Raw genomic sequence first — 12183 nt, 5'->3', positions numbered from 1 at the left:
ATAGAATGGTCAGAAAATCAATAAAATGAACAGAACGATATTTCATCTGACCATTGGAGGGAGGTGGACTTTATAGCTTTTTTAAGATTTTAGTCAATTGTCTTGCTATCTATAATGAGGTGAAAAATTTAAATACCTCCATAAAGATCGGTTCTTCATTACTGAAGCAGAGGGGGGAACCCCACGAAGTTTCTGCCCTGGACCCCTATTTGGATAAGTTGGGCCCGGGTTACATATTCTAAAATTTTGTAGAATATTTTATTTTGCTTCAATAAAACGAGTTTATATGGCTTATACTTAACCACTCAATATTACAAACAGATATAACTTTTAACTTTAAAAAATAAATAACTATTAGGGGCTAAGAAAAAATCAAGCTCTTGATATATTATTGTCACAATCTTTAAATTAACATTATAAAAATTTGTCAAAAGATAGTGAGATTAAACCTGATAAAAATTTTTGATTATAACCCAGCACTTCATATTTGGACAAGTTTGCATACTAATATTTTTTAATGCACAACCTTTCTCTTAAAATAACAAGGGAGAAAACTACTTTCTTAGCAGGAAGAAACAATAGGTGAAAAGATGACTTAGGCATCCCAAACAACTGATCAGCTAAAGTGCTAAAAGAGTAGTACTAAGTTAATGTCTATGGCACTGCTGTCCTAAGCAAGAGGGCAGTGAAAAGACTACTATACCGGACATAATATATAATATACTGGAGACAATTATGTTGCATTCTAAGAAAGACTGTTTGATCACTGCCTTCTAACTGGGAGTTCTGCCTTTTTCCTAAGGATGGAAGTATACTGGAGGCAAGTTTGTTAAACTGAAAGTATTAATATCCTAAATTTAAATGCCATGCTCCCCCCCCCATACTTAGTTTCACAAGATAAAACAGCTGTCCAGTTCTCTATAACCCATTTGATAAAGCTTAAATCTCTAGCCTTCATTTTTAACTTTTGTTAGATGATGAAGCAGGAGTTACTGGATTAATTTTTGGTGCTGTTTCTTAGACAGACTTCATTTTTTAAACACTTTAATTTGATAAAGTTTAAACAGATGACAAAAACATAAAGTTAAAGCTTGAGTAGAAAATAAGCTTAAAATCACATTTTAGATTATTAATCTCTTTTTTTGAACATTTAAAAAAAAATCAAGCATTAATTAAATAAATATGTTGAAAATAATGTGCAATTCTAAAATAATATAACTAAACATTATTTAAGACATTCTAAGTATTCAGGAACAAAATGAAATCAATCTATTCCCAATTTAGATATGAGGCGGAAAAATAAAGTTAATTTCAGGCAGATAAAAATTTTATATCTTATGGCACATCTAACAAAATAACATTCGTGATCGCAATGCTTGAATAAGCCATCTGTCACAAGACAGGTGACATGTCTTGACCTTCTCCTTTCATCAGTTGTATAGGAATGCACTACAATATTTTCCCCTTTTCGTCTAAAATATATTTTAAAACATCCAAAACGTTTTCCTTTAGAACTATGTTCAATGTAGTTTTCAGTTCCATGTTTCATAATTTAAAAGTTTTTAATCTATTTGAAAATCAAGACAGAAATTAATGTACTCCCTTCTCCTATGACTCTCCACACAGTAATGGTGAAAGCCTTCGAAGTGTTGCCATAGGTAGACAGCTCTGCTCTATACCACCTGAAGCTCATTTTGATTGCCAATAAAAATAGGTGGGCTAAGATAGGTAACTCTCAAAAGTTGCAGAATTGGCCAAAAAAGTTTTATTTAATAGTGAAAATATTTTGTCTAAAAAATAATACCTTTAATCTGCACAAATTGCTGATAAATTCAATATTTTAAAGGAAAAAAAAGTGATAATTTCAAAATTTTTAAAAGTCTATTTTTTAATAACCAGTAGTCAGAAAAACAAGTGGTTACATATTTATTTTTGTAGATAATTACAACTTCAACTTTTTTTCAAATGTGGTGACTGTAACTACTCTTGAAATATAGTCACCACTTTAAAGAGATTTAATTTTGCTGGAGAACTTAATTTAAACCACATTCAAAATGGCTTTAAATAAAAAAAATGGCTAATTTAATTATGAGGATTTATTAAGATATATTTTTTCATGCTTATATGAGCCAGTTAGTTATTTTAAACCATTTTTTATGAGTTGGTTCTTTTCTTCAACTTTAACCTTAACCTATTGCTTCTTTAACCTTATGCCTTTCTAGACAGTAAATAATTAATTCAAGAAATACTAGGGAATTATAAATAATTTTCGATTTTGTATAGTGTTTTATGCTCTAATATTGCTCCAATATTGCTTCATCATAGATTCGCTAATCAGGTTCTAAAATTAATTGTGTTACAACCTTGTTTCGTTATTAAATTAAGGTAAAAAGTAGTTGCCCGGTATCGTTACAAACTACTTTTTTTTTGCATTGCAGTACTCACTACACTTCTTTAAAAAGAAGCGTACTACACTACTAACTATGAGAGAAGTACAGTAATTATGAAACTTGTAGTGTGCTACTTCTGACCCCTGTTAATAAAAATAGATGAAGTTCACATAGTGGAGAAAAATATAACTGTTACTAAATGTATCAAGCATTAGAAACTCATAAAACAACTTTGTTAGTCAAATGCACACATTTTTTTACTATAAACCAGAAAACAGTAATTATACACAAGCAACTAAAAAATTAAACGTAGAATAATTATCTAAGTGTAAGAATAACTAGTGTACATAATACGCATAATATAGGCTTTGGGGTAAACATTGATATTTAAGTTTTTTTTTTCTTTCTCCATAGTAACCTTTAATTTTTACAGTAATTGACTGAAGGCTAGGGGTCAAAATGGGTGGAAGTTTAAGTGTAGTTAACTAGTCAAGAGAGGTATCTCTTTCCATGCATTATTTTAATGTCGTCAAGGTTTAAATTGAGATGGTAGGAACTGATCTAAATCAAGTCATATAAAAAAAAATAACACAGTTAACTTGTACATAGTTAATCATAAAAATAACACTTTTTTACCTGTATCAATGACACAACAAGAAAGATTCCTGCTACAAGATGAAGATTGTGAACTATATAATCTTGAATGGCTTCTATACAGCCTCTGGCAAAGATAAATTCTGCCGCATTTGTTACCGACTGCAATTGTAAAAGAAAAACGTCAACAGTCAATGAAGTTCAATAACACAAAATTAATACACTTAATAATTGAAAATATCTCTTTTTTGTCTTATAACATTCATATATTTCTGCACAAAAATCTTACTGAAAACATAGGGGTAAAAAATATTTTTACTCCTTAAATAGATAATCTATCTTTTACAATATTTATTTTATCTTTCATAATTTTCTTTTATTTAATTTATACCGATATTTTTTCAATGGGTAATTGAAAACATGCTTTAATACAGAGGTCGCCAAAATGGTCTATATAGACCCCCAAGGGTCTATTTAACAAAAGGGGGGTCAATCTGAGACAAGGGTTTGAAGAAAAAAACAGTTTTTAATACGCAAATCACTTATAACTAATTGAGTATGTAAAATTTGTGAATTTTTTTTATTATTGACTTAATATCAGTTTCTTTATAGAACATAAATTAATAAACGTATATTTATTCGGGTGAAACGAGTATTTACGTACCAGCGCACTTCTGGTTTATAAGTCAATGTGCGCTTGTCCAAATGTCACGTGTGAGGAGCATTGACGTTAAAAATGCAAATATCATACGCAGTTTCAGCTATCTTTGCAAACTGTGTTGAATATTTGCAGTGTCATTATTAAAACTTTTGGATAAAACCATTCATTAAGTTTAGATATCAATTTTAATTATCAATACACGTAAAAAAGAAGGTAAGCATTAATAATATGGATTAGTACAGCCTGCGACAAAACTATAGCACACTTTGTATTTTTTTACGAAAATTAAAATTTTTTTGAAAATATTACGTAAATTCAACCTTAACTAAGTACAGAAATAAATTAAATCTGGAGTTATCAGGGGATTTAAGATTAAAATTGACCAATTTTGAACCCAATATAGCGAACCTTGCAAAAAAACACCAGGCACACCCATCTCATTGATTAAGAAGCAATAAATCTGTAGTTACTTTACTTGTTATTTCTACTTATTTATAATTACTTATTATTTAATAAATATTAAGGTATTTAAATTTCAACATTAATATATTTTTCATAAAACTATTGTTACACAATGTACTATTACTTTAATAAATGTTTAAAATCATAAAATAAATGTATAAACACAGTATCTTATAGAGTTTTATTTTAATTAACAGAAAATTACTTTTACGGGGGCAATGGAGATTTCAAAAAATTACAATGGGGTCAATGATCAAAAAAGTCTGGCGACTCATGCTTTAATATGTAGTTTTCAATGAAAAAATAATTAAGGAAACTATGTTTTTGAGTATTGATGTACCATCTCAATGGTTATGACTCATTACTAATACTGTAACTTAGATAAGTCTGCCATGGAGCAACTTACGGTATTTTTCGGCGAAAGCGCCGCACCCCGATAAAAATGAAATTTTTAAAAAAAAAGTTATAGCAAGCGCCGCAATGGCGCTAAACCGCGCATATCAGCATCCTTTTAGAAGAGACCTTTAAATTACCATTTAGAATATCTGTATAATAAAAAATTACATTTTTTTATGCATTTCATAAAGTAAAGTTTTAATTTCTAAATTATAATAAAAAATTTCTTTTTCAGCAAAAAAAAAAGCAACAAAAAAAGTTTTCTCTTTCAGCAAAAAAAAAGAAAAGAAAACAACAAAACTATATAAAATAAAGTTGTTCTTACTAGTTGGCACCGCGCCAAAAAACAGAAGAACAGCAAAAAAATATTTATATGTTCAGTAGCTGAATTAAGGCTGAACTGATTACAGGAATCCGTAAAACAATGCAATAAGAAAAATAAAATAAAAATTTATTAAAAGAAAGATTTTAAAATAAAAAGATTTTAAAATTTATTACCGTTAACAATTTGAGGAAAAACTAATACATAATAACGAAACAGCTAATAATAACGAAATAACTAATAATAACAAGAATAAGAAATAACTAAACAGGCCCCAAAAAAATTCTGAAGAAATTAGCGAACGGGAAATAAGTTTCACTTTCACAATCTTTGAGGGTGGAATTTTAGTGGGTAGAATGCCCTCTCCTTCAATGGAAATAACCCAATGTGACTCAATATTTAAAAGGGGTTGGGGAAAAGAACAGGGTATGGGACCCCTAATCCAGCATTCCAAAATTTGGCACTTAATCTGATCTAATCTTTTTTTTTTAATTTTTTTTTTTAAGAAATTTATATTGATAAGACAAAAAAAATCAGCTATATTCTTTTTATTTGGAATTTTATTCTGTTGAAGTAACTTACTTTATTTTATCTTTTAAAAATAAAAAAGCTTGAAAAAAAAATTATAAATCTGTGTCAAAAGAAACATCTGTTTCTTAAGCAGTTTAAAATAAAGTGAGAAGTAAAAACACTTGCATTTCCAATGAACAAAATAAAGAAATGGAAGTTGGAAAAAACTGATCAATCAATCTTGACAGCTGTGCTTGTGCTTTACTGATTTGCTCCCAAATTTCCCTCCTCTGTTTGACTATAAATTGGCCACACCCAGTTGACATTGAAACTACCACGTGGACAACAAAATTAATTCTATCCCTTTTGCGGTTTTTTATTCGATTCATTAATTATTTTTATTTTGCCGCTTTTTATTTTTTCTTGTTAATTGTTGCTTGTTTTTTTTTTTTATCGTTACTGGTTTTTATCTTGTTTTTTGTTGTTATTCATTGTTAGTTTCTTAGCATTAATTGTTAAATTTTTTTTTGTATTTCCCTGTTAGCTTTATTTTTCTTGCGAGGTAAGCGTCTTTTGTTAAAACAAAATGTTATCTAAAAGAAAAAACGAGAACTTTAGCTTATATTAGTTTTTAGCTTATATTAATTGTTAAAAAAAATTATTTTTTGAACTTCCCTGTTAGTTTTTTTTCTTTTTCTTGCAGTAAGCGTCTTTTGTTAAAACAAAATGTTATCTAAAAGAAAAAACTAGAACTAGGATCTTGCTCCAAAGAAGAAACGATTATTTGTTCTTCATAGGATTCTGTTTATTTCTTCTTGATTATATTATATAGATTATTATTTTGATTAGTAAAATTTCTCTTAAGATGTGCCAGTGTTAAATTCACCCCATCATAATCTACGATCGAAACTTGACTAAATTTATTGGTTTTTCTGAAATTAACAGTGGAATTGAATTATAGTAATATTTGGGGGCCATATTGGAATTTCCAAAAGAGATCCGAAGTTCGGCATTTCGTCAGTCCCGTGAGTGTCGTATTTAGGGTCCTTTTCTTCCTTTTCTGTTCGCTCAAATTACAATTGCCAAGGCGCTAAATAGATTTCTAGCTTGCGATTTTTCCTTAAGCTGGGGGTGGATACAAGATGCATACCTTTTAAATTTTCTCCTTATGCGATGTTTTTTTTAAAATTATTATTTCGTTTATTTATTTTCTTACTGGCTGCTGCCGAAAGTTTGCTAAGAATTGCCGATGTTCTGCAGCAGATCGCGATACGGGCGAATATTTCGTCGACTTCGTTATTAATTTTTTTTAATAGTTTTTCTCTCAAAAAATTAATAAAACTTTCATTGACAAATTTTTTTGCTACTAAAAAATATTTCGTCGGAAACGCCGCTGCATCGGAAGCTCCGCATGTAGGAAAAAAACATCTTTTTTTCGATAGCGCCGCGGCTCTTCCGCCGAAAAATATGGTAGTTTCATTAAATGCTAATGAGGGGCATGCCATAAACATACTTTACACAGTTAAGCATCACAAATATATAATAAAAAAACACACTAAATTAAAAAAAAAAAAACTGAAGGAAAAAAATTTAGAAATACTAAGGACAATAGTATATGGAATGTAGACTCACATCATTTATTACAGAATTTAGAGTACTTTTAAAATATAAATTTCGTAAAATTAGAGATATATGTAAAAAAAAAAAAAAAAAAACTCAGAGCTAAAATTAAATTGTTACATTCTTAGATTAGATTAAATTTGAAAATATAATACAACAAAGAAAATTAAATGTATTCTGTTTCATACAAAGCAACTAACACTAACTCGAAAAATGGATTTTTTAAAAACTATGCATCAAATTCAAAAAAGGTTAAGTGTAGGGCACATATAGAACATTCAGGGCTTACACATAGATACATAGGTTGAATTTTTAAAGGCTAGGAGGTTTACTAGTTTGAAAAGTTAAGTTTAACAAGAAAGTGCCAAAATAGGCTATATTGTGCTAAATTGAAATGAAAGCACATACTTAAAAAGCAAACAATAGTGTTAACAGTCTGATAAAACTCTCGAAGTTTTAAAATTTATTTTTAAGATGCCTAACTTTGAATTTATACAAGAAAAATAATTATTTAATATTATGAGGAAAAGGGAAAACTTTTAACAAGTGCCAAGTTTTCTGTACCTCCTCATTTTAGCATTTTCAAATCAAAACGAACTTTTTAATTTACTAACCTACTACTTTTAAATTTTAGTGAAAATTGCAGCTAAAAATTTACACACGTTGAAGTAAAGATATATTCCAGATAAAAGGTAATGTCTTATTGCATCTTTTAACAACATTGGTTTTTACATCTTTATTTTAGCTTTCATTTGTAGTTACTTGGTACTTCAACACTCTACCAGACCAAGTAGGTAACAGCTAAGTGGATTCAGAATCTTTCCAAAATAAGGTCACAAAGCTTTTAGCAATCTACTGTTAAACTTAAGATCAATAAAGGCAAAATTATTATGACAATTCATAATGTCTCAGATGTGGAAACAATTTTTATAGACTTGCCGGTTAATTCCCTCCTTTGCACATAAAAAAAAATGAAAAATACTTGGCAGAGAATACATGTTTTGGAGCAAGTAAATTTAGTTTTGGGGCCAGATTGGAGCAAATAATTTTTTATATTTGGAGCGGCATAGGGCTTGCAAAATGACATTTTCGAGCAGATTTAAGCACATAAATTTACATTTTATATCATAGCAGCTGAATATATTTTCATCTTAATAAAAATCAATGAAACAGTGATGAACAACACTACAAAAATATGCAGAAAACTATAAGGCATAGACCGACATAATTAATAAATAATTCTAGTTATTTATTATTATGCCCTTCGCGGTTTATTTACGTTAAAAGATTATGCAAAACATGTTTTTTTTAAGTTTGTCTCATAAAAACAAATATTAACTTTATTTAGTATTACTTGGCATGATGTTGAAATTTACCGCTATCAAGTAATTTTCACTGGGTCATAATTTAAGGCAACTATTTCTGCAGTATCTATGTAATAGCTGCTTAGTACTGTTGCAGTTTTAATAATTACCAAATATACCAATATAATACTTTATATCAATATTTTGAATCAATTTTATATTTTATTTGCTACTTATTACATACACTCAAAAATTAGAGTTTTGCGTGAAATGCATTAATCAGTTGTAGCAAACTAAAGCCGAAATTTTAAAAAATAGAATAGAATAAGACTTTTATTGTGACCTTAGAGCATTACTATTTCTCTATCTGACTTTTAATATACTGTTTAAATTTAAAATAATGGTGAAAAAAAGTTCTTTTCATTTAAATTCATAAAATACATTATCTTTGCTACCACAGGAAAAAAGATTTTTGAAACAACAGAAATTAAAACTGTACCAATTACCATAATACCAGTAGTGTATATCATCAAAATTAAAATGCCACTAGCGTCATTAGTAGCATAGCCATTTTTTATGGTTTTCCTAAATTAATAAATGTCTTTCCTTTATTAATCTTGTTTTTTAGAACATAGCTTATTATTTTATTTAAATTTACACATATTACAAAAATTAATTAAGCATCATTGGTATCAATAATAGTATACAAATTTTTTACATTTCTCTAAAGAGCAATCTAGTACCTCTTTTCCATTAATTTTGCTTTTCAATACATAGCTATTTTTTTCACAAATCAATTACAATTTATATTAAATTATTTAGTTTTATAGTTTTAGTTTTATCGTCTCTTTTTAAGAGAATTACTAAAACAAAATAAACATGTGGTGTCAGATAATTTCAGGAATACTAATTTGGTGACAGAATCCGCCATTGCAACCACGTTAAAGTTGATATTTAAATTTATCTGATACAGTGAATAAAAAAATTAAATTACATGTAATAAATTCCTTTTGATCAATAGAGCTATTTGTGACATTGCTTTCTAAATCCACGCTGTTTTGCTAGCATTATTTTTTACCCTTTAAACATATTTTTCCAATTGCAATATTTTTAAAATGATGTGATAACTGATTTTTACACAAAAAATGGGTAAAGAAGCACTTTTCGCTCAAGAATATTATTAAAGATTTGGAGCAGCTTGGCACAATTTTGGAAAAAATAAAAATTTTATTTTAGAGCAGAAGTTTTCTTTTGGAGCAATTTATGCAGCTGTTCCCATTTAAATAGAGACACACCCTAAACCAGACTCAACTTAGAACTGCCAAATCACAGTGAGGAGAAGTTAAAGGATCAAGGTAAAAGTCAGTGTTTCTAAGCAAAACAATAAAACATGATCCATTCATGGTATACCTACATTGGGTGCCTAAGCATATGGGTGTACCTGATAATGAGCTGGCTGATGAATTAGCAAAGGCTGGCCCCAAACCAGCTTTGGGAATTTCTCCCACATCCTTCAAGGCTTCCATTTTCAAGCTCCGTGGCAAGATTGTCTATGAGCAATGGCACAACTAACCATTTCAATCCAATCGGTGCAATCGTGACTGCCCTGGTGTGCCTCAAAAAGAGCTTCTCATGCTTAACAAAAATAGTTTGATGAAGATCATCAGTCTTTTCACTAGTTACTGTACCCTCCGGAGACACCGCTACATCATAGGTTTTGCATCTGATCCTCTTTGTCGTGGGTGTCATCTTGAAGAAGAAACTACACGACAAATTCTTTATAATTGGGAGGTCTTTTTCTACTCTAAGATTTGAGCATCTGGCCAACACTGCCTTAAGGCCTCGGAACTACAGGTCATTTCTGTCATGTATTAGCTGAACTTTGTTTCAGTTATAACTCTTTTCTGCTAATCACGATCCAGGGTTTGGGTACAATAGACCCCTAGTCGATGTGCCTTGCTCCTCACAGCTGGTTCTCTCTAAGTCTAATCTATTTATACAATTATTCAAACAAGCTTATTATAATATTTCTACACTTTAATATTCTTAGATTGTTTACTATTTTGGTGGCCATGCACATAGGAAATCACATTTTAAGCTGATTTCGTTTTCCCGAAACAAAACCAGTTTTCTGATGTCCTTAAATTGGGAAACAATGAGGGAAGCTTATTCTACAAATTTTTTTTATCTGTGTGACCGCCAGAAGAATAGCAAATCAAACTGTTAGGAAACAAAATTATTTATGAGTAATGATTACATTACAAAAATGAAAACAAAAAATTTCATGTAGCAGAAAAAGGAAAATTCATTTTATTATTTAAATAAGATGATGAAATAACACTTACAGAAGCATTCTGCATTTGATAACCACACATTATATTTATCAAGCCACTCTGTAATATATTATAATATATTAGTTTATAGTATGTCAAATTTCTTGCACACATCACTTTAAGAAATAATTTAATATGCAACAAAAGACTAAATTTTGAAAAAATTAGAAGATAAATGTTTTAAAAGCGCTCAAGAATTATTTATCTTTTTGGACATATATTATATAAAATATTTATGTTTAATGAAAGTATAGGATTCATTGCTATCACCTTTAAGGTAAGTCCTATACCCATAATGTTAAAAATGATTGAACTGTTTCACAGATTAAATAGCGTACTAAGAGTCTCAAAATGTTTCACAACATTCAAGAATCGTGTCAGCCATAACCTAAAAGGATTATTTTTTCAAAATTAGTTTTTAAATTTTTTTTTAAAAGCATAGAAAGAATTTGTTGCATGTGATTTTGTAGTTCTTTTTCCCCTTTCTTTTTTGGAAATTAGATGGCGTTGTAATGCTACAAAAAGTGTGTTTTCACCATTTGTGAGAACAAGTTGCTAAAAAAGCATAAAATACCAATTTATATTTTCATTAATAGTAGATTCTTCTTGTTTTAGCTATTAGCATAGATTATTAGCTTTCTTCCAAAAGCAATTCTAAAACATTTTGATCCATATTTAATTTGTGAAACTGTTCTGGAGAAAAGTCACTCTGTTATAATTTTACCAACATAAAAAATCTAAATATTCAGTTTTTTCTGTGGTTCACAAAAGCGCTTGAAATAGAGTTATTCAGGATTTAGGGACTAGCATCACAGTTCATATGTTTACATTGATAATGCGATATTTCCATTTAAATTTGTTTTATTATATTTAAATTCGAGGTAAACATAAAGGGCAACCAAACTAAAAGTGTTGCGAAGTCAGAAGTAAAATTACAAAGGTGCTAAATCATGGCATTTCTACTCTTAAACGTGCTGAAACTTCAGAGACTAAGAATAATTTAATTTTTATTCATTCTGATGTGACACCTGGCAAATGTTCTAGTTGGTTTTACAATCATTTATGTGCACATTACCGAAACATTTCTATCAAAATAGTTATATTTTCTAAAAGAATGAATGCGAAATATTTATTTGATCAAAAAAAATCTAATTATGAAAGTGTTAATTTACTTTTTGTATATTTCTCAAAAGGATTTTAAATTTTGCAAGCATTATTTTTTCTTCCTCTTCAGAATTCTGAGGTATGGGGACCATAATTTTATATACACCACGCCCTCAAAAATCAGCAGAAAGAAAAATCTTTTCACTGGATACGCCACATCATCGTATAAGCCGCACCAAATTTTACTATACTAAAGCAGGTATTGATACTAATGCAGGTATTCATTAGAGACTTAACACATGCTCTAAATAAGCATATATATATATATATATATATATATTTCGAACACAACAAAAAAGTAGACACAGACAAAAAATTAGTTGATAGTTGTTAAAAAGTAGTCAAAAACATAGTCATCAAAATAATATGTGACGTGTGAAGTCAAAAAATAGTCATTAGAAATGTGTGTTTAGTTACTTTAAATGTT

General features: G+C 29.0%; 1 protein-coding gene across 4 annotated transcripts in view; it reads right to left on the bottom strand.

The window, feature by feature from the left end:
• Window positions 1-12183, bottom strand: part of LOC107444582 (tetraspanin-33) — a 36712-nt gene that overhangs the window by 9240 nt on the left and 15289 nt on the right. For 3 of the 4 annotated variants that reach the window (XM_016058756.3, XM_043041168.2, XM_016058757.3), the window contains exons 5-6: window positions 10605-10652; window positions 3027-3146 (exon numbers count right to left, since the gene is read on the bottom strand). In XM_016058756.3, the coding sequence (XP_015914242.1) occupies window positions 3027-3146; window positions 10605-10652 (168 nt within the window). The remainder of the gene's footprint in view (window positions 1-3026; window positions 3147-10604; window positions 10653-12183) is intronic. The other variant, XM_043041167.2, reaches the window with a different exon arrangement.

The sequence above is a fragment of the Parasteatoda tepidariorum genome, chromosome X1 (genome assembly GCF_043381705.1).
Source record: "Parasteatoda tepidariorum isolate YZ-2023 chromosome X1, CAS_Ptep_4.0, whole genome shotgun sequence".
NCBI classification, from domain to species: Eukaryota; Metazoa; Arthropoda; class Arachnida; order Araneae; family Theridiidae; genus Parasteatoda; species Parasteatoda tepidariorum.
This window is presented reverse-complemented; position numbering and strand designations above follow the sequence as displayed.